The sequence below is a fragment of the Heptranchias perlo genome, unplaced genomic scaffold (genome assembly GCF_035084215.1).
Source record: "Heptranchias perlo isolate sHepPer1 unplaced genomic scaffold, sHepPer1.hap1 HAP1_SCAFFOLD_308, whole genome shotgun sequence".
In the NCBI taxonomy this organism is placed as follows: domain Eukaryota; kingdom Metazoa; phylum Chordata; class Chondrichthyes; order Hexanchiformes; family Hexanchidae; genus Heptranchias; species Heptranchias perlo.
In genome coordinates, this window is record NW_027139320.1 from 310,798 (window position 1) to 334,250 (window position 23,453).

A 23,453-nucleotide genomic window follows, 5' to 3' on the forward strand; every position below is an offset into this window, starting at 1 on the left:
CCTCTTGCCAGCGTAGCTCGTTCCAGAATCTTCTTCCCCTTTTCCTTCTCGCAAATAGAGTTTTGAAAAAAAAGAGACGGGGTCCCAGCATCGCGGAAGGTTTTGAAACGGCCCGCCCCACCTCCGAACCGTTTCCGAGCTTTTCTCACTCTGGGGGCCACGGGGGATTTCCAAACCAAACGACAGATTGCCAATTAGATAAAGGTCCCTTTTGTGGGTCGTAGTGTCAGGCCGTGCCTCAGTGGGTATCTCTCTCTCTCTCTCTCTCTCTCTCCCCTCTGAGTCAGAAGGTACTGGAATCGAGCCCCCACTTCAGAGACTCGAGCCCCATAATCCAGGCCGACACTCCCAATGCCAGAACTGAGGGAGCGCTGCGCTGTCGGAGGGTCGGTACTGAGGGAGCGCCGCACTGTCGGAGGGTCGGTACTGAGGGAGCGCTGCACTGTCGGAGGGTCAGTACTGAGGGAGCGCTGCACTGTCGGAGGGGCAGTACTGAGGGAGCGCCGCACTGTCGGAGGGTCGGTACTGAGGGAGCGCCGCACTGTCGGAGGGTCAGTACTGAGGGAGCGCCGCGCTGTCGGAGGGTCGGTACTGAGGGAGCGCCGCACTGTCGGAGGGTCGGTACTGAGGGAGCGCTGCACTGTCGGAGGGGCAGTACTGAGGGAGCGCCGCACTGTCGGAGGGTCAGTACTGAGGGAGCGCCGCACTGTCGGAGGGTCGGTACTGAGGGAGCGCCGCACTGTCGGAGGGTCGGTACTGAGGGAGCGCCGCACTGTCGGAGGGTCAGTACTGAGGGAGCGCCGCACTGTCGGAGGGTCAGTACTGAGGGAGCGCCGCACTGTCGGAGGGTCAGTACTGAGGGAGCGCTGCACTGTCGGAGGGTCAGTACTGAGGGAGCGCCGCACTGTCGGAGGGTCAGTACTGAGGGAGCGCTGCACTGTCAGAGGGTCAGTGCTGAGGGAGCGCCGCACTGACAGAGGTGCCGTCTTTCGGATGAGATGTTAAACCGAGGGCCCCGTCTGCCCCTCTCAGGTGGATGTAAAAGATCCCACGGCCACTATTTCGAAGAAGAGCAGGGTGGGGGAGTTCTCCCCGGTGTCCTGGGGGCCGATATTTATCCCTCAACCAACATCACCAAAAAAAACAGATTATCTGGTCATTTATCACGTCGCTGTTTGTGGGATCTTGCTGTGCGCAAATTGTCTGCTGCGTTTCCTACATTACAACAGTGACCGCAATTTAAAAAGTACTTCATGGGCTGTAAAGCTTTGGGACGTCCCGAGGACATGAAAGGGGCTCTAGAAATGCACATTATCTCTTCCTTCCTCTCCGCCTCTCTCTCCTCCTTTAAGACGCTCCTTAAAACCTCCCTCTTTGTCCAAGCTTTTGGTCACCTGTCCTAATATCTCCTTATGTGGCTCGGGGTCTGATTTCTGTCTGATTTATGCTCCTGTGAAGGGCCTCGGGGGACGTTTTACTACGTTAAAAGGCTCTGGATAAATGCAGATTGTTTTGTCGACAGTAATCCCCAACTATTCTCTCATCCCTGCTTTAATATGAGTACAGTTTATATCATAGAGAATAGCAGCCCCTGTGTATATTACAGATAATAGCAGCCCCTGTGTATATTATAGAGAATAGCAGCCCCTGTGTATATTGTAATGAATAGCAGCCCCCGTGAATATTATAGAGAATAGCAGCCCCCGTGTATATTATAGAGAATAGCAGCCCCTGTGTATATTATAGAGAATAGCAGCCCCTGTGTATATTATAATGAATAGCAGCCCCTGTGTATATTATAGAGAATAGCAGCCCCCGTGTATATTATAGAGAAAAGCAGCCCCTGTGTATATTATAGAGAATAGCAGCCCCTGTGTATATTATAATGAATAGCAGCCCCCGTGTATATTGTAGAGAATAGCAGCCCCTGTGTATATTATAATGAATAGCAGCCCCCGTGTATATTATAGAGAATAGCAGCCCCCGTGTATATTATAGAGAATAGCAGCCCCTTTGTATATTATAGAGAATAGCAGCCCCTGTGTATATTATAGAGAATAGCCGCCCCTATGAATATTATAGAGAATAGCAGCCCCTGTGTATATTATAGAGAATAGCCGCCCCTATGAATATTATAGAGAGTAGCAGCCCCTGTGTATATTATAGAGAGTAGCAGCCCCTGTGTATATTATAGAGAGTAGCAGCCCCTGTGTATATTACAGAGAGTAGCAGCCGCTGTGTATATTATAGAGAGTAGCAGCCCCTGTGTATATTACAGAGAGTAGCAGCCCCTGTGTATATTATAGAGAATAGCAGCCCCCGTGTATATTACAGAGAGTAGCAGCCCCTGTGTATATTACAGAGAGTAGCAGCCGCTGTGTATATTATAGAGAGTAGCAGCCGCTGTGTATATTATAGAGAGTAGCAGCCGCTGTGTATATTATAGAGAGTAGCAGCCCCTGTGGAAATTATAGAGAGTAGCAGCCCCTGTGTATATTATAGAGAGTAGCAGCCGCTGTGTATATTATAGAGAGTAGCAGCCCCTGTATATATTACAGAGAATAGCAGCCCCTGTGTATATTACAGAGAGTAGCAGCCCCTGTGTATATTACAGAGAGTAGCCGCCGCTGTGTATATTACAGAGAATAGCAGCCCCTGTGTATATTATAGAGAATAGCAGCCCCTGTGTATATTACAGAGAGTAGCAGCCTCTGTGTATATTATAGAGAGTAGCAGCCGCTGTGTATATTACAGAGAATAGCAGCCCCGTGTATATTACAGAGAGTAGCAGCCGCTGTGTATATTATAGAGAGTAGCAGCCGCTGTGTATATTACAGAGAATAGCAGCCCCTGTGTATATTATACAGAATAGCAGCCCCCGTCTATATTATAGAGAATAGCAGCCCCTGTGTATATTACAGAGAACAGCAGCCCCTGTGTATATTATAGAGAATAGCAGCCCCTGTGTTGATTATAGAGAATAGCAGCCCCTGTGTATATTATAGAGAATAGCAGCCCCTGTGTATATTATAATGAATAGCAGCCCCTGTGTATATTATAATGAATAGCAGCCCCTGTGTATATTATAGAGAATAGCAGCCCCCGTGAATATTATAGAGAATAGCAGCCCCTGTGTATATTATAGAGAATAGCAGCCCCCGTGTATATTATAGAGAATAGCAGCCGCCGTGAATATTATAGAGAATAGCAGCCCCTGTGTATATTATAGAGAATAGCAGCCCCTGTGTATATTATAGAGAATAGCAGCCCCTGTGTATATTACAGAGAATAGCAGCCCCTGTGCATATTACAGAGAATAGCAGCCCCCGTGTATATTATACAGAATAGCAGCCCCCATGAATATTATAGAGAATAGCAGCCCCTGTGTATATTATAGGGAATAGCAGCCCCCGTCTATATTATAGAGAATAGCAGCCCCTGTGTATATTATAGAGAATAGCAGCCCCCGTGTATATTATAGAGAATAGCAGCCCCTTTGTATATTATAGAGAATAGCAGCCCCCGTGTATATTACAGAGAATAGCCGCCCCCATGAATATTATAGAGAATAGCAGCCCCTGTGTATATTATAGAGAGTAGCAGCCCCCGTGTATATTATCGAGAGTAGCAGCCCCTGTGTATATTTTAGAAAGTAGCAGCCCCTGTGTATATTATAGAGAGTAGCAGCCCCTGTGTATATTACAGAGAGTAGCAGCCCCTGTGTATATTACAGAGAGTCGCAGCCCCTGTGTATATTACAGAGAGTAGCAGCCCCTGTGTATATTACAGAGAGTAGCAGCCCCTGTGTATATTACAGAGAGTAGCAGCCGCTGTGTGTATTATAGAGAGTCGCAGCCCCTGTGTATATTACAGAGAGTCGCAGCCGCTGTGTATATTATAGAGAATAGCAGCCCCCGTGTATATTATAGAGAATAGCAGCCCCTGTGTATATTATAGAGAATAGCAGCCCCTGTGTATATTATAATGAATAGCAGCCCCCGTGTATATTATAGAGAATAGCAGCCCCTGTGTATATTATAGAGAATAGCAGCCCCCGTGTATATTATAGAGAATAGCAGCCCCTTTGTATATTATAGAGAATAGCAGCCCCTGTGTATATTATAGAGAATAGCCGCCTCTATGAATATTATAGAGAATAGCAGCCCCTGTGTATATTATAGAGAATAGCCGCCCCTATGAATATTATAGAGAGTAGCAGCCCCTGTGTATATTATAGAGAGTAGCAGCCCCTGTGTATATTATAGAGAGTAGAAGCCCCTGTGTATATTATAGAGAATAGCAGCCGCTGTGTATATTATAGAGAGTAGCAGCCCCTGTGTATATTACAGAGAGTAGAAGCCCCTGTGTATATTATAGAGAATAGCAGCCGCTGTGTATATTATAGAGAGTAGAAGCCCCTGTGTATATTATAGAGAATAGCAGCCCCTGTGTATATTACAGAGAGTAGCAGCCGCTGTGTATATTATAGAGAGTAGCAGCCCCTGTGTATATTACAGAGAGTAGCAGCCCCTGTGTATATTATAGAGAATAGCAGCCCCCGTGTATATTACAGAGAGTAGCAGCCCCTGTATATATTACAGAGAGTAGCAGCCGCTGTGTATATTATAGAGAGTAGCAGCCGCTGTGTATATTATAGAGAGTAGCAGCCGCTGTGTATATTATAGAGAGTAGCAGCCCCTGTGTATATTATAGAGAGTAGCAGCCCCTGTGTATATTACAGAGAGTAGCAGCCGCTGTGTATATTATAGAGAGTAGCAGCCCCTGTGTATATTACAGAGAGTAGCAGCCCCTGTGTATATTATAGAGAATAGCAGCCCCCGTGTATATTACAGAGAGTAGCAGCCCCTGTGTATATTACAGAGAGTAGCAGCCGCTGTGTATATTATAGAGAGTAGCAGCCGCTGTGTATATTATAGAGAGTAGCAGCCCCTGTGTATATTATAGAGAGTAGCAGCCCCTGTGTGTATTATAGAGAGTAGCAGCCGCTGTGTATATTATAGAGAGTAGCAGCCGCTGTGTATATTATAGAGAGTAGCAGCCCCTGTATATATTACAGAGAATAGCAGCCCCTATGTATATTACAGAGAATAGCAGCCCCTGTGTATATTACAGAGAATAGCAGCCCCTGTGTATATTATAGAGAATAGCAGCCCCTGTGTGTATTACAGAGAGTAGCAGCCCCTGTGTATATTACAGAGAGTAGCCGCCGCTGTGTATATTACAGAGAATAGCAGCCCCTGTGTATATTATAGAGAACAGCAGCCCCTGTGTATATTACAGAGAGTAGCAGCCTCTGTGTATATTATAGAGAGTAGCAGCCGCTGTGTATATTACAGAGAATAGCAGCCCCGTGTATATTACAGAGAGTAGCAGCCGCTGTGTATATTACAGAGAATAGCAGCCCCGTGTATATTACAGAGAGTAGCAGCCGCTGTGTATATTATAGAGAGTAGCAGCCGCTGTGTATATTACAGAGAATAGCAGCCCCTGTGTATATTATACAGAATAGCAGCCCCCGTCTATATTATAGAGAATAGCAGCCCCTGTGTATATTACAGAGAACAGCAGCCCCTGTGTATATTATAGAGAGTAGCAGCCCCTGAATATATTACAGAGAGTAGCAGCCTCTGTGTATATTACAGAGAATAGCAGCCTCTGTGTATATTATAGAGAGTAGCAGCCGCTGTGTATATTACAGAGAATAGCAGCCCCGTGTATATTACAGAGAGTAGCAGCCGCTGTGTATATTACAGAGAATAGCAGCCCCGTGTATATTACAGAGAGTAGCAGCCGCTGTGTATATTATAGAGAGTAGCAGCCGCTGTGTATATTACAGAGAATAGCAGCCCCTGTGTATATTATACAGAATAGCAGCCCCCGTCTATATTATAGAGAATAGCAGCCCCTGTGTATATTACAGAGAACAGCAGCCCCTGTGTATATTATAGAGAATAGCAGCCCCTGTGTCTATTACAGAGAATAGCAGCCCCCGTCTATATTATAGAGAATAGCAGCCCCTGTGTTTATTATAATGAATAGCAGCCCCTGTGTATATTATAGAGAATAGCAGCCCCCGTGTATATTATGGAGAATAGCAGCCCCCGTGTATATTATAGAGAATAGCAGCCGCCGTGAATATTATGGAGAATAGCAGCCCCTGTGTCGATTATAGAGAATAGCAGCCCCTGTGTATATTATAGAGAATAGCAGCCCCTGTGTATATTATAGAGAATAGCAGCCCCTGTGTATATTATAATGAATAGCAGCCCCCGTGTATATTATAGAGAATAACAGCCCCTGTGTCTATTATAGAGAATAGCAGCCCCTGTGTATATTATAGAGAATAGCAGCCCCTGTGTATATTATAGAGAATAGCAGCCCCTGTGTATATTATAATGAATAGCAGCCCCTGTGTATATTATAATGAATAGCAGCCCCTGTGTATATTATAGAGAATAGCAGCCCCCGTGAATATTATAGAGAATAGCAGCCCCTGTGTATATTATAGAGAATAGCAGCCCCCGTGTATATTATAGAGAATAGCAGCCGCCGTGAATATTATAGAGAATAGCAGCCCCTGTGTATATTATAGAGAATAGCAGCCCCTGTGTATATTACAGAGAATAGCAGCCCCTGTGTATATTACAGAGAATAGCAGCCCCCGTGTATATTATACAGAATAGCAGCCCCCATGAATATTATAGAGAATAGCAGCCCCTGTGTATATTATAGGGAATAGCAGCCCCCGTCTATATTATAGAGAATAGCAGCCCCTGTGTATATTATAGAGAATAGCAGCCCCCATGTATATTATAGAGAATAGCAGCCCCTTTGTATATTATAGAGAATAGCAGCCCCCGTGTATATTATAGAGAATAGCCGCCCCCATGAATATTATAGAGAATAGCAGCCCCTGTGTATATTATAGAGAGTAGCAGCCCCCGTGTATATTATAGAGAGTAGCAGCCCCTGTGTATATTTTAGAAAGTAGCAGCCCCTGTGTATATTATAGAGAGTAGCAGCCCCTGTGTATATTACAGAGAGTAGCAGCCCCTGTGTATATTACAGAGAGTAGCAGCCCCTGTGTATATTACAGAGAGTCGCAGCCCCTGTGTATATTACAGAGAGTAGCAGCCCCTGTGTATATTACAGAGAGTAGCAGCCCCTGTGTATATTACAGAGAGTAGCAGCCGCTGTGTATATTATAGAGAGTCGCAGCCCCTGTGTATATTACAGAGAGTAGCAGCCCCTGTGTATATTACGGAGAGTAGCAGCCGCTGTGTATATTATAGAGAGTAGCAGCCCCTGTGTATATTACAGAGAGTAGCAGCCCCTGTGTATATTACAGAGAGTAGCAGCCCCTGTGTATATTACAGAGAGTAGCAGCCCCTGTGTATATTACAGAGAGTAGCAGCCCCTGTGTATATTATAGAGAGTAGCAGCCCCTGTGTATATTACAGAGAGTAGCAGCCCCTGTGTATATTACAGAGATTCGCAGCCCCTGTGTATATTACAGAGAATAGCAGCCCCTGTGTATATTACGGAGAGTAGCAGCCGCTGTGTATATTATAGAGAGTAGCAGCCCCTGTGTATATTACAGAGAGTAGCAGCCCCTGTGTATATTACAGAGAGTAGCAGCCCCTGTGCATATTACAGAGAGTAGCAGCCCCTGTGTATATTATAGAGAGTAGCAGCCCCTGTGTATATTACAGAGAGTAGCAGCCCCTGTGTATATTACAGAGAGTAGCAGCCGCTGTGTATATTACAGAGAGTAGCAGCCCCTGTGTATATTACAGAGAGTAGCAGCCCCTGTGTATATTACAGAGAGTAGCAGCCCCTGTGTATATTACAGAGAGTAGCAGCCCCTGTGTATATTATAGAGAGTAGCAGCCCCTGTGTATATTACAGAGAGTCGCAGCCCCTGTGTATATTACAGAGAGTAGCAGCCCCTGTGTATATTTTAGAAAGTAGCAGCCCCTGTGTATATTATAGAGTAGCAGCCCCTGTGTATATTACAGAGAGTAGCAGCCCCTGTGTATATTACAGAGAGTAGCAGCCCCTGTGTATATTACAGAGAGTCGCAGCCCCTGTGTATATTACAGAGAGTAGCAGCCCCTGTGTATATTACAGAGAGTAGCAGCCCCTGTGTATATTACAGAGAGTAGCAGCCGCTGTGTATATTATAGAGAGTCGCAGCCCCTGTGTATATTACAGAGAGTAGCAGCCCCTGTGTATATTACGGAGAGTAGCAGCCGCTGTGTATATTATAGAGAGTAGCAGCCCCTGTGTATATTACAGAGAGTAGCAGCCCCTGTGTATATTATAGAGAGTAGCAGCCCCTGTGTATATTACAGAGAGTAGCAGCCCCTGTGTATATTACAGAGAGTCGCAGCCCCTGTGTATATTACAGAGAGTAGCAGCCCCTGTGTATATTACAGAGAGTAGCAGCCCCTGTGTATATTACAGAGAGTAGCAGCCCCTGTGTATATTATAGAGAGTAGCAGCCCCTGTGTATATTACAGAGAGTAGCAGCCCCTGTGTATATTACAGAGATTCGCAGCCCCTGTGTATATTACAGAGAATAGCAGCCCCTGTGTATATTACGGAGAGTAGCAGCCGCTGTGTATATTATAGAGAGTAGCAGCCCCTGTGTATATTACAGAGAGTAGCAGCCCCTGTGTATATTACAGAGAGTAGCAGCCCCTGTGTATATTACAGAGAGTAGCAGCCCCTGTGTATATTATAGAGAGTAGCAGCCCCTGTGTATATTACAGAGAGTAGCAGCCCCTGTGTATATTACAGAGAGTAGCAGCCGCTGTGTATATTACAGAGAGTAGCAGCCCCTGTGTATATTACAGAGAGTAGCAGCCCCTGTGTATATTACAGAGAGTAGCAGCCCCTGTGTATATTACAGAGAGTAGCAGCCCCTGTGTATATTATAGAGAGTAGCAGCCCCTGTGTATATTACAGAGAGTCGCAGCCCCTGTGTATATTACAGAGAGTAGCAGCCCCTGTGTATATTACAGAGAGTAGCAGCCCCTGTGTATATTACAGAGAATAGCAGCCCCTGAGTATATTACAGAGAGTAGCAGCCGCTGTGTATATTACAGAGAGTAGCAGCCCCTGTGTATATTACAGAGAGTAGCAGCCCCTGTGTGTATTACAGAGAGTAGCAGCCCCTGTGTATATTACAGAGAGTAGCAGCCCCTGTGTATATTACAGAGAGTAGCAGCCCCTGCGTATATTACAGAGAGTAGCAGCCGCTGTGTATATTACGGAGAGTAGCAGCCCCTGTGTATATTACAGAGAGTAGCAGCCCCTGTGTATATTACAGAGAGTAGCAGCCCCTGTGTATATTACAGAGAGTAGCAGCCCCTGTGTATATTACAGAGAGTAGCAGCCCCTGTGTATATTACAGAGAGTAGCAGCCCCTGTGTATATTATAGAGAGTTGCAGCCGCTGTGTATATTATAGAGAATAGCAGCCGCTGTGTATATTACAGAGAGTAGCAGCCCCTGTGTATATTACAGAGAGTAGCAGCCCCTGTGTATATTACAGAGAGTAGCAGCCCCTGTGTATATTACAGAGAGTCGCAGCCGCTGTAGCCATTTTCACAGGCGACTGTTTAATGGCGTGAAATTTCACGTCACGGTAAAGAGGCCGGATGACGTTGAGCTGAGGTGTTACCGCCTGCAGCCCTTGTGGTTCATTTCAGCCGTCGGGGAAGGCTTTGATCCCGGCCGATTGGGCTGACCTGTAACTAACTCCCCGAATCCGCGCCAACGTCCCAGCAAGGCACCGCTCCCCTTTCCTTTGACGTCAGACGCGGGCAGAGAACGTTCGGATTGCGCCTTTCCCTGCGTGTCGGTCTGCGGTCCGTCCGTGGCCCCCCTCCCCCTCCCCCTCCCCCCCTCCCCCTCCCTCCCCCTCCCCCTCCCCCCTCCCCCTCCCCCCTCCCCCTCCCCCTCGTCACCTTCTCGCTGTTACACCACACGGCTCTCGTTTGAGAAATTCACTGCCTTCCTGTTTCTTTTCGCCCTTTTCTTTTTCAGGGCGGTTTCGACAACGAGACCTCTTCCTGTGGACCTGTCGTTGTTGGATGAGCAGCGTTTTAATAGTGATGTTGGTTGTGGGGGGAGGGGGAGGGGGACTGCGTGCATTTGGGATCTTGCTGTGCGCAAGTCGGCTGCCGCGTTTCCCCCCTAAATTATTGGGCGCGGTAGCATGGCGGTTATGTGACTGGACCAGTAATCCGGAGGCCTGGACCGATAATCCGGTCAGAATTTAAATGCAGTTAATTAAATAAAGTCTGGAATAAAAAGCCAGTATCGGTAATGGTGACCCTGAAACTACTGGATTGTCGTTAAAAACCCATCTGGTTCACCAATGCCCCTTTAGGGAAGGAAACCTGTCGTCCTTACCCGGTCTGGGCCAATACGTGACTCCAGTCCCCACAGCAACGTTCTTAACTGCCCCTCTGAAATGGCCCAGGAAGTCTCTCAGTTGTCATGCAGGCAGCTCACCGTCACCTTCTCGAGGGGCAATTGGGGATGGGCAATAAATGCCGGCCTCGCCAAGCGATGCCCACATCCCATGAACGAATCAAAAAAACAGACACCCGGGAGTGAGTTACAGGCTGGGATCCAATCGAGGGGTTCGGGGGGGTTTATCTCTAGAGTAACAGATACCCGGGAGTGAGTTACAGGCTGGAATCTAATCGAGGGGTTCAGGGGGGGTTTATATATAGAATAACAGATACCCGGGAGTGAGTTACAGGCTGGAATCTAATCGAGGGGTTCGGGGTGTTTATATATAGAATAACAGATACCCGGGAGTGAGTTACAGACTGGAATCTAATCGAGGGGTTCGGGGGGGTTTATATATAGAATAACAGATACCTGGGAGTGAGTTACAGACTGGAATCTAATCGAGGGGTTCGGGGGGGTTTATATATAGAATAACAGATACCCGGGAGTGAGTTGCAGACTGGAATCGAATCGAGGGGTTCGGGGGGGTTTATATACAGAATAACATATACCCGGGAGTGAGTTACAGACTGGAATCTAATCGAGGGGTTCGGGGGGGTTTATATATAGAATAACAGATACCCGGGAGAGAGTTACAGACTGGAATCTAATCGAGGGGTTCGGGGGGTTTATATATAGAATAACAGATACCCGGGAGTGAGTTACAGGCTGGAATCCAATCGAGGGGTTCGGGGTGTTTATATATAGAATAACAGATACCCGGGAGTGAGTTACAGACTGGAATCTAATCGAGGGGTTCGGGGGGTTTATATATAGAATAACAGATACCCGGGAGTGAGTTACAGACTGGAATCTAATCGAGGGGTTCGGGGTGTTTATATATAGAATAACAGATACCCGGGAGTGAGTTACAGACTGGAATCTAATCGAGGGGTTCGGGGGGGTTTATATATAGAATAACAGATACCCGGGAGTGAGTTACAGGCTGGAATCCAATCGAGGGGTTCGGGGTGTTTATATATAGAATAACAGATACCCGGGAGTGAGTTACAGACTGGAATCTAATCGAGGGGTTCGGGGGGGTTTATATATAGAATAACAGATACCCGGGAGTGAGTTACAGACTGGAATCTAATCGAGGGGTTCGGGGTGTTTATATATAGAGTAACAGATACCCGGGAGTGAGTTACAGACTGGAATCTAATCGAGGGGTTCGGGGGGGTTTATATATAGAATAACAGATACCTGGGAGTGAGTTACAGACTGGAATCTAATCGAGGGGTTCGGGGGGGTTTATATATAGAATAACAGATACCCGGGAGTGAGTTGCAGACTGGAATCGAATCGAGGGGTTCGGGGGGGTTTATATACAGAATAACAGATACCCGGGAGTGAGTTACAGACTGGAATCTAATCGAGGGGTTCGGGGGGGTTTATATATAGAATAACAGATACCCGGGAGAGAGTTACAGACTGGAATCTAATCGAGGGGTTCGGGGGGTTTATATATAGAATAACAGATACCCGGGAGTGAGTTACAGGCTGGAATCTAATCGAGGGGTTCGGGGGGTTTATATATAGAATAACAGATACCCGGGAGTGAGATACAGGCTGGAATCTAATCGAGGGGTTCGGGGGGTTTATATATAGAGTAACAGATACCCGGGAGTGAGTTACAGACTGGAATCTGATCGAGGGGTTCGGGGGGGTTTATATATAGAATAACAGATACCCGGGAGTGAGTTACAGGCTGGAATCTAATCGAGGGGTTCGGGGGGGTTTATATATAGAATAACAGATACCCGGGAGTGAGTTACAGGCTGGAATCCAATCGAGGGGTTCGGGGTGTTTATATATAGAATAACAGATACCCGGGAGTGAGTTACAGACTGGAATCTAATCGAGGGGTTCGGGGGGTTTATATATAGAATAACAGATACCCGGGAGTGAGTTACAGACTGGAATCTAATCGAGGGGTTCGGGGTGTTTATATATAGAATAACAGATACCCGGGAGTGAGTTACAGACTGGAATCTAATCGAGGGGTTCGGGGGGGTTTATATATAGAATAACAGATACCCGGGAGTGAGTTACAGGCTGGAATCCAATCGAGGGGTTCGGGGTGTTTATATATAGAATAACAGATACCCGGGAGTGAGTTACAGACTGGAATCTAATCGAGGGGTTCGGGGGGCTTTATATATAGAATAACAGATACCCGGGAGTGAGTTACAGACTGGAATCTAATCGAGGGGTTCGGGGTGTTTATATATAGAGTAACAGATACCCGGGAGTGAGTTACAGACTGGAATCTAATCGAGGGGTTCGGGGGGTTTATATATAGAATAACAGATACCCGGGAGTGAGTTACAGACTGGAATCTAATCGAGGGGTTCGGGGGGGTTTATATATAGAATAACAGATACCCGGGAGTGAGTTACAGGCTGGAATCTAATCGAGGGGTTCGGGGGGTTTATATATAGAATAACAGATACCCGGGAGTGAGATACAGGCTGGAATCTAATCGAGGGGTTCGGGGGGTTTATATATAGAATAACAGATACCCGGGAGTGAGTTACAGACTGGAATCTAATCGAGGGGTTCGGGGGGGTTTATATATAGAATAACAGATACCCGGGAGTGAGTTACAGACTGGAATCTAATCGAGGGGTTCGGGGGGTTTATATATAGAATAACAGATACCCGGGAGTGAGTTACAGACTGGAATCTAATCGAGGGGTTCGGGGGGTTTATATATAGAATAACAGATACCCGGGAGTGAGTTACAGACTGGAATCTAATCGAGGGGTTCGGGGGGTTTATATATAGAATAACAGATACCCGGGAGTGAGTTACAGACTGGAATCTAATCGAGGGGTTCGGGGGGGTTGATATCTCGAGGAACAGATACCCGAGAGTGAGTTACAGACTGGAATCTAATCGAGGGGTTCGGGGGGTTTATATATAGAATAAGATACCCGGGAGTGAGTTACAGGCTGGAATCCAATCGAGGGGTTCGGGGTGTTTATATATAGAATAACAGATACCCGGGAGTGAGTTACAGGCTGGAATCTAATCGAGGGGTTCGGGGGGTTTATATATAGAATAACAGATACCCGGGAGTGAGTTACAGACTGGAATCTAATCGAGGGGTTCGGGGGGTTTATATATAGAATAACAGATACCCGGGAGTGAGTTACAGGCTGGAATCAAATCGAGGGGTTCGGGGTGTTTATATATAGAATAACAGATACCCGGGAGTGAGTTACAGACTGGAATCTAATCGAGGGGTTCGGTGGGGTTTATATATAGAATAACAGATACCCGGGAGTGAGTTACAGACTGGAATCTAATCGAGGGGTCCGGGGGGTTTATATATAGAATAACAGATACCCGGGAGTGAGTTACAGGCTGGAATCTAATCGAGGGGTTCGGGGGGTTTATATATAGAATAACAGATATCCGGGAGTGAGTTACAGGCTGGAATCTAATCGAGGGGTTCGGAGGGGTTGATATATAGAGTAACAGATACCCGAGAGTGAGTTACAGACTGGAATCTAATCGAGGGGTTCGGGGGGTTTATATATAGAATAAGATACCCGGGAGTGAGTTACAGGCTGGAATCCAATCGAGGGGTTCGGGGGGTTTATATATAGAATAACAGATACCCGGGAGTGAGTTACAGGCTGGAATCTAATCGAGGGGTTCGGGGGGTTTATATATAGAATAACAGATACCCGGGAGTGAGTTACAGACTGGAATCTAATCGAGGGGTTCGGGGGGTTTATATATAGAATAACAGATACCCGGGAGTGAGTTACAGACTGGAATCTAATCGAGGGGTTCGGGGAGTTTATATATAGAATAACAGATACCCGGGAGTGAGTTACAGACTGGAATCTAATCGAGGGGTTCGGGGAGTTTATATATAGAATAACAGATACCCGGGAGTGAGTTACAGACTGGAATCTTATCGAGGGGTTCGGGGGGGTTTATATATAGAATAACAGATACCCGGGAGTGAGTTACAGACTGGAATCTAATCGAGGGGTTCGGGGGGGTTTATATATAGAATAACAGATACCCGGGAGTGAGTTACAGACTGGAATCTAATCGAGGGGTTCGGGGGGTTTATATATCGAATAACAGATACCCGGGAGTGAGTTACAGACTGGAATCTAATCGAGGGGTTCGGGGGGTTTATATGTAGAATAACAGATACCCGGGAGTGAGTTACAGACTGGAATCTAATCGAGGGGTTCGGGGGGTTTATATATAGAATAACAGATACCCGGGAGTGAGTTACAGACTGGAATCTAATCGAGGGGTTCGGGGGGTTTATATATAGAATAACAGATACCTGGGAGTGAGTTACAGGCTGGAATCTAATCGAGGGGTTCGGGGGGTTTATATATAGAATAACAGATACCCGGGAGTGAGTTACAGGCTGGAATCTAATCGAGGGGTTCGGGGGGTTTATATATAGAATAACAGATACCCGGGAGTGAGTTACAGACTGGAATCTAATCGAGGGGTTCGGGGGGTTTATATATAGAATAACAGATACCCGGGAGTGAGTTCCAGACTGGAATCTAATCGAGGGGTTCGGGGGGTTTATATATAGAATAACAGATACCTGGGAGTGAGTTACAGGCTGGAATCTAATCGAGGGGTTCGGGGGGTTTATATATAGAATAACAGATACCCGGGAGTGAGTTACAGGCTGGAATCTAATCGAGGGGTTCGGGGGGTTTATATATAGAATAACAGATACCCGGGAGTGAGTTACAGACTGGAATCTAATCGAGGGGTTCGGGGGGGTTTATATATAGAATAACAGATACCCGGGAGTGAGTTACAGACTGGAATCTAATCGAGGGGTTCGGGGGGTTTATATATAGAATAACAGATACCCGGGAGTGAGTTACAGGCTGGAATCTAATCGAGGGGTTCGGGGGGTTTATATATAGAATAACAGATACCCGGGAGTGAGTTACAGGCTGGAATCTAATCGAAGGGTTCGGGGGGTTTATATATAGAATAACAGATACCCGGGAGTGAGTTCCAGACTGGAATCTAATCGATAGGTTCGGGGGGTTTATATATAGAATAACAGATATCCGGGAGTGAGTCACAGGCTGGAATCTAATCGAGGGGTTCGGGGGGTTTATATATAGAATAACAGATACCCGGGAGTGAGTTACAGACTGGAATCTAATCGAGGGGTTCGGGGGGGTTTATATATAGAATAACAGATACCCGGGAGTGAGTTACAGACTGGAATCTAATCGAGGGGTTCGGGGGGTTTATATATAGAATAACAGATACCCGGGAGTGAGTTACAGACTGGAATCTAATCGTGGGGTTCGGGGGGTTTATATATAGAATAACAGATACCCGGGAGTGAGTGACAGGCTGGAATCTAATCGAGGGGTTCGGGGGGGTTTATATATAGAATAACAGATACCCGGGAGTGAGTTACAGACTGGAATCTAATCGAGGGGTTCGGGGGGGTTTATATATAGAATAACAGATACCCGGGAGTGAGTTACAGGCTGGAATCTAATCGAGGGGTTCGGGGTGTTTATATATAGAATAACAGATACCCGGGAGTGAGTTACAGACTGGAATCTAATCGAGGGGTTCGGGGGGGTTTATATATAGAATAACAGATACCCGGGAGTGAGTTACAGACTGGAATCTAATCGAGGGGTTCGGGGGGGTTTATATATAGAATAACAGATACCCGGGAGTGAGTTACAGACTGGAATCTAATCGAGGGGTTCGGGGGGTTTATATATAGAATAACAGATACCCGGGAGTGAGTTACAGACTGGAATCTAATCGAGGGGTTCGGGGGGTTTATATATAGAATAACAGATACCCGGGAGTGAGTTACAGACTGGAATCTAATCGAGGGGTTCGGGGGGTTTATATATAGAATAACAGATACCCGGGAGTGAGTTGCAGGCTGGAATCTAATCGAGGGGTTCGGGGGGTTTATATATAGAATAACAGATACCCGGGAGTGTGTTACAGGCTGGAATCTAATCGAGGGGTTCAGGGGGTTTATATATAGAATAACAGATACCCGGGAGTGAGTTACAGGCTGGAATCTAATCGAGGGGTTCGGGGGGTTTATATATAGAATAACAGATACCTGGGAGTGAGTTACAGGCTGGAATCTAATCGAGGGGTTCGGGGGGTTTATATATAGAATAACAGATACCCGGGAGTGAGTTACAGGCTGGAATCTAATCGAGGGGTTCGGGGGGGTTTATATATAGAATAACAGATACCCAGGAGTGAGTTACAGACTGGAATCTAATCGAGGGGTTCGGGGGGTTTATATATAGAATAACAGATACCCGGGAGTGAGTTACAGACTGGAATCTAATCGAGGGGTTCAGGGGGTTTATATATAGAATAACAGATACCTGGGAGTGAGTTACAGGCTGGAATCTAATCGAGGGGTTCGGGGGGTTTATATATAGAATAACAGATACCTGGGAGTGAGTTACAGGCTGGAATCTAATCGAGGGGTTCGGGAGGTTTATATATAGAATAACAGATACCCGGGAGTGAGTTACAGGCTGGAATCTAATCGAGGGGTTCGGGAGGTTTATATATGGAATAACAGATACCCGGGAGTGAGTTACAGGCTGGAATCTAATCGAGGGGTTCGGGGGGTTTATATATAGAATAACAGATACCCGGGAGTGAGTTACAGACTGGAATCTAATCGAGGGGTTCGGGGGGTTTATATATAGAATAACAGATACCCGGGAGTGAGTTCCAGGCTGGAATCTAATCGAGGGGTTCGGGGGGTTTATATATAGAATAACAGATACCTGGGAGTGAGTTACAGGCTGGAATCTAATCGAGGGGTTCGGGGGGTTTATATATAGAATAACAGATACCCGGGAGTGAGTTACAGGCTGGAATCTAATCGAGGGGTTCGGGAGGTTTATATATAGAATAACAGATACCCGGGAGTGAGTTACAGACTGGAATCTAATCTAGGGGTTCGGGGGGTTTATATATAGAATAACAGATACCCGGGAGTGAGTTACAGGCTGGAATCTAATCGAGGGGTTCGGGGGGTTTATATATAGAATAACAGATACCCGGGAGTGAGTTACAGGCTGGAATCTAATCGAGGGGTTCGGGGGGTTTATACATAGAATAACAGATACCAGGGAGTGAGTTACAGACTGGAATCTAATCGATAGGTTCAGGGGGTTTATATATAGAATAACAGATACCCGGGAGTGAGTTACAGGCTGGAATCTAATCGAGGGGTTCGGGGGGTTTATATATAGAATAACAGATACCCGGGAGTGAGTTACAGGCTGGAATCTAATTGAGGGGTTCGGGGGTTTATATATAGAATAACAGATACCCGGGAGTGAGTTACAGACTGGAATCTAATCAAGGGGTTCGGGAGGTTTATATATAGAATAACAGATACCCGGGAGTGAGTTACAGGCTGGAATCTAATCGAGGGGTTCAGTGGGGTTTTTATATAGAATAACAGATACCCGGGAGTGAGTTACAGACTGGAATCTAATCGAGGGGTTCGGGGTGTTTATATCTAACATGCATTTATCCAGAGCCTTTAACGCAGTAAAACGTCCCCCCGAGGCCCTCCACAGGAGCATAAATCAGACACCGAGCCACATGAGGAGATATTAGGGACAGGTGACCAAAAGCTCGGTCAAAGAGGTAGGTTTTAAGGAGCGTCTTAAAGGAGGAGAGAGAGGCGGAGAGGTTTAGGGAGGGAATTCCAGAGCTCGGGGCCCGGGCAGCTGAAGGCACGGCCGCCAATGGTGGGAGCGATGGAAATCGGGGGGGATGGACAAGAGGCCAGAATTGGAGGAGCGCAGAGATCTCGGAGGGTCGTAGGGGCTGGAGGAGGTTACAGAGATCGGGAGGGGGTGCGAGGAGGCCATGGAGGGGATTTGAACAGGAGGGTGAGGAGTTTAAAATCGAGGCGTTCCCGGACCAGGAGCCGATGTGGGTCAGCGAGCACAGTGTGGGTGATGGGTGAACGGGACTCGGTGCGAGTTAGGATACGGGGGCCAAGCAGATGAGGGGAAAAAAAATTGAGGAGGAAAGAGTTAAATTCGCGAAGTGTCGAAAAAGGGAAGCTGCCAACGACTTCCAGTTGCTCAGAACCCGTTTGGGTGTAGGCGGGGACTTAACAGAAAAGGAAGGGACCAGAGACTGGAAATAAGCATCGATTTAGTCTCGCAAGTGACCGAGGCAGGGGGAGGCAAAGGGAACGACGGAGAGAGAGAGAGAGAGAGACACGCGCACACAGCGAGAACAACTGGAGTTGGCCGTGTTGACTACTGCCAAGACTGGTTGGTCAACGGAGACTCCTGAGGTTTGTCGAATCCAACTTGCAACCTGCTCGTCAACCAAGTAACGTTGGGCGGCCCAAGATGGATGCCAACTTGACCGCGTCCAACCTGACCTGCGACCCCTCGATGACCCACTACCGCTACTTCGGGGCGCTGCTGGGGACGGCGGTGAGCGCCGTGGGGACCGTGGGGAACGTCATGACGGTGCTGGCCTTCATCGTGGACCGGAAACTCAGGACTAAGTTCAATCTTCTCATCCTCAACTTGACCCTGGCTGATCTTCTCTACTGCGCCTTCCTGCAGCCCATCACCATCGACACTTACGTCCACCTGGGCTGGAGGCAGGGGGACACCATGTGCCGGGTCTTTGGGCTCTTGCTCTTTGTGGCCAACTCGGTCTCCATCTTCAACCTGGCCACCATCGCCCTCAGCCGCTACGTGCTGGTCTCAGACCCCAGGAGGTTCGACCGGGTCTACTCCAGGTATACCATGCCCTTCTTCCTGGCCGGACCCTGGCTGGTGGCTCTGGCTCTCTTCATCCCGCTTTGGGGCGTCTTTGAGTTCCTGCCGACCGTCTGCACCTGCAGCTTCCACCGCACGAGAGGACGGCCGTACACCACCGTCCTGATGGTGCTGCTGTTTGGATTGGGGCTCGGCGCCATTGGGGTCTTCTACTTCCTCATCGACAGGAAGGTCAAGGCGGCTCACCGGGCGTTGGAGGAGCACCGGCTGGAGACGACCGGCGGCCCCCCGCGCCCGGCAACACCGCAAGTCTTCACCGTGGCGGGGGAGGTGTCGTCCTCTTCCGCCGCCTCGTCCTCGGGGCAGACCGGGGAGGGCGCGCGACGGGAGGAGAGGAGGCGGCGGCGGCGGGGGGGAACGGGGCGGGCCGGACCCTCCGAGTTCACCCGGGTGACCAGCATGTGCCTGGCCATGTTCGGGGTCTTCGTGGCCTGCTACCTGCCCTTCTGCCTGCTCAACGTGGCCGACGGCAACGCCCGGGCCCCCCCGCTGGCCCAGGCGATCGTCGCCAACTTCACCTGGCTCAACGGTTGCATCAACCCCGTGCTGTACGCCGTGATGAACCGGCAGTTCGCCCAGGCCTACGGGGGAGTCCTGCGGAAGCTGGCCCGCCCCTTCCGACTCCTCGGGAAGCGGTAGGAAAGGCGTCCCGGTGAAAGGGAAGGGGGGGTCGAGCTGGAGCACGCGAATTGTTTGGGCGATCGACTCGTTCGGTTAATAGCGAACCCCCGGGACAATTGAAACCACCCCCTTCGTCTTGGCTTCAAAATGGACCTTCGAGCCTGTTGCATTAGGAACAGGAGGAGGCCATTCAGCCCCCCCTCGAGCCTGTTACATTAGGAACAGGAGGAGGCCATTCAGCCCCCCCTCGAGCCTGTTACATTCGGAACAGGAGGAGGCCATTCAGCCCCCCCTCGAGCCTGTTACATTCGGAACAGGAGGAGGCCATTCAGCCCCCCCTCGAGCCTGTTACATTCGGAACAGGAGGAGGCCATTCAGGCCCCCCTCGAGCCTGTTACATTCGGAACAGGAGGAGGCCATTCAGCCCCCCCTCGAGCCTGTTACATTAGGAACAGGAGGAGGCCATTCAGCCCCTCGGGCCTGCTCCGCCATTCAACTGGATCATGGTTGATCTGAATCTTAACCCCATTTTCCCTCCTTGGTTCCCTATCCCTCGATACCCAACAAAAATCTATCGATCTCAGTCTTGATATTTCCAATTGACCCCCGGCCCCGACAGCTTTTTTTGGGGGGAGAGAGTTCCAGATTCCCACTCCCCCCTTTGTGTGATGAAGTGCTTCCCGACATCACCCCTGAACGGCCCGAGCTCTGATTTTAAGGTTCTGCCCCCCCACCTTGTTCTGGACTCCCCCCACCAGAGGAAATAGCTTCTCTCTATCGACCCTATCGAGTCCTTTAATCACCTCAAACCCCTCGATGAGATCACCCCTTAATCTCCTACACTCGAGGGAACACGAGCCCGGTCTGTGCAAACCTGTCCTCGGAATTTAACCCCTTTTAGCACCCCCCCGCCGCCGGGTGTCGTTCTGGTGAATCTTCGGCTACCTCCCACGATCTACAAACTAAGGCCACTTTGTGATCACACCAATTATTGTTAAACTTGGTGATTTCCCACAGTCTACGCCTCTCTCTCTCATCAGTTTCTCAATCTCTCTCAAAGTTGAGAAGCCATGTTACACGTCAGTGTTGAAAGTATCATGCAAAAAAAAAAGAGAAAGACAGTCATTTCGTGCTGTGTTTTTTTTTCCCTGACCTGGAGCTTCAAATGTATATGCACCTTCCAATCTTCAATCCTGACAACGGGCATTTATAAAGCATCGTTAAAGTAAACCGCGTTCACAGGAGTGTAAATCAGACACCAAACCACATCGTGAGATATTAGGACAGGTGACCAAAAGTTTTGTCAAAGAGGTCGGTCTCAAGGAGGGTTATCTGGTCCGTGCTGGTGTTTATGCTCCACACGAGCCTCCTCCCTCCCTACTCCATCTCACCCTCTCCCCCTATCCTTCTATTCCTTTCTCCCTCATGTGTTTATCCGGCTTCCCCTTAAATCCATCTCCGCTATTCCCCTCGACCACTCCACGTGGGAGCGAGTTCCACATTCTCACCGCTCTCTGGGTAAAGAAGTTTCTCCTGAATTCCCCATTGGATTTATTAGTGTTTATCTTATATTTATGGCCGCTAATTTTGGTCTCCCCCCACAAGTTGAAACATCTTCTACCCTATCGAACCCCTTCAGAATTTTTAAAGACCTCTATCAGGTCACCCCTCAGCCTTCTCTTCTCTGGAGAGAAGAGCCCCCAGCCTGTTCAGCCTTTCCTGATGGTTATAACCTCTCAGTTCTGGTATCATCCTTGTAAATCTTTTTTTGCACCTTCTCCAGTGCCTCAATATCCTTTTTATAATATGGAGACCAGAACTGTGCACAGTGCTCCGAGTGTGGTCTAACCAAGGTATATGGAGACCAGAACTGTGCACAGTGCTCCGAGTGTGGTCTAACCAAGGTATATGGAGACCAGAACTGTGCACAGTGCTCCAAGTGTGGTCTAACCCAGGTATATGGAGACCAGAACTGTGCACAGTGCTCCGAGTGTGGTCTAACCAAGGTATATGGAGACCAGAACTGTGCACAGTGCTCCAAGTGTGGTCTAACCCAGGTATATGGAGACCAGAACTGTGCACAGTGCTCCAAGTGTGATCTAACCAAGGTATATGGAGACCAGAACTGTGCACAGTGCTCCAAGTGTGGTCTAACCAAGGTATATGGAGACCAGAACTGTGCACAGTGCTACAAGTGTGGTCTAACCAAGGTATATGGAGACCAGAACTGTGCACAGTGCTCCAAGTGTGGTCCAACCCAGGTATATGGAGACCAGAACTGTGCACAGTGCTCCAAGTGTGGTCCAACCCAGGTATATGGAGACCAGAACTGTGCACAGTGCTCCAAGTGCAGTCCAACCAAGGTATGTGGAGACCAGAACTGTGCACAGTGCACCAAGTGTGGTCTAACCAAGGTATATGGAGACCAGAACTGTGCACAGTGTTCCAAGTGTGGTCTAACCAAGGTATATGGAGACCAGAACTGTGCACAGTGCTCCAAGTGTGGTCTAACCAAGGTATATGGAGACCAGAACTGTGCACAGTGTTCCAAGTGTGGTCTAACCAAGGTATATGGAGACCAGAACTGTGCACAGTGCACCAAGTGTGGTCTAACCAAGGTATATGGAGACCAGAACTGTGCACAGTGCTCCAAGTGTGGTCCAACCAAGGGATATGGAGACCAGAACTGTGCACAGTGCTCCAAGTGTGGTCTAACCAAGGTATACGGAGACCAGAACTGTGCACAGTGCTCCAAGTGCGGTCTAACCCAGGTATATGGAGACCAGAACTGTGCACAGTGCTCCAAGTGCGGTCTAACCAAGGTATATGGAGACCAGAACTGTGCACAGTGCTCCAAGTGTGGTCTAACCAAGGTATATGGAGACCAGAACTGTACACAGTGCTCCAAGTGTGGTCCAACCAAGGTATATGGAGACCAGAACTGTGCACAGTGCTCCGAGTGTGGTCTAACCAAGGTCCTATACAAGTTAAACATAACTTCTCTGCTTTTCAATTCTATCCCTCCAGAAATGACCCCCAGTGCTTGATTTGCCTTTTTTATGTCCTTATTAACCTGCATCGTTACTTTTAGTGATTTGTGTATCTGTACCCCCCCGCTCCCTCTGCCCCTCTACCCCCATTTAGACTCTTATTACCCGAGCAGTGTGTGTGACCTCCTTACTCTCCATCATCTTGCTCACCCCTGCCCTGTTCTCACACACCTGTGGGACGATAACAGCTGTGACGCACCCTTAAGAGTCAAACATCCCGCCCTGCCGGGGCCGAGCACTTGCCGAACAGGGGGTCGACCTGGGACACCAGAGGGTCCCCACCGAACACGTCCCGTCCCACCCCCACCCCCCCCTCCCAAACAAGGATGGGGCTCCTGCTGGGGAAGAGGGGAACTCTCAGCATCACGAGCCAGAAATCACACCGC

General features: G+C 48.2%; 1 protein-coding gene across 1 annotated transcript; it reads left to right on the top strand.

The window, feature by feature from the left end:
- Positions 1–18,855: 18,855 nt before the first annotated feature.
- On the top strand, positions 18,856–20,337 carry LOC137311222 (G-protein coupled receptor 84-like). Its single transcript, XM_067978541.1, has one exon. The coding sequence runs from the start codon at positions 18,956–18,958 to the stop codon at positions 20,033–20,035; it is 1,080 nt and encodes a 359-aa protein (XP_067834642.1). The 5' UTR covers positions 18,856–18,955; the 3' UTR covers positions 20,036–20,337.
- The last annotated feature ends 3,116 nt before the right edge of the window (positions 20,338–23,453 follow it).

What these genes read in the sequence shown, in the direction of transcription:
- LOC137311222 (XM_067978541.1), top strand. Translation starts at nt 18,956, where the DNA reads ATGGATGCCAACTTGACCGCGTCCAACCTGACCTGCGACCCCTCGATG.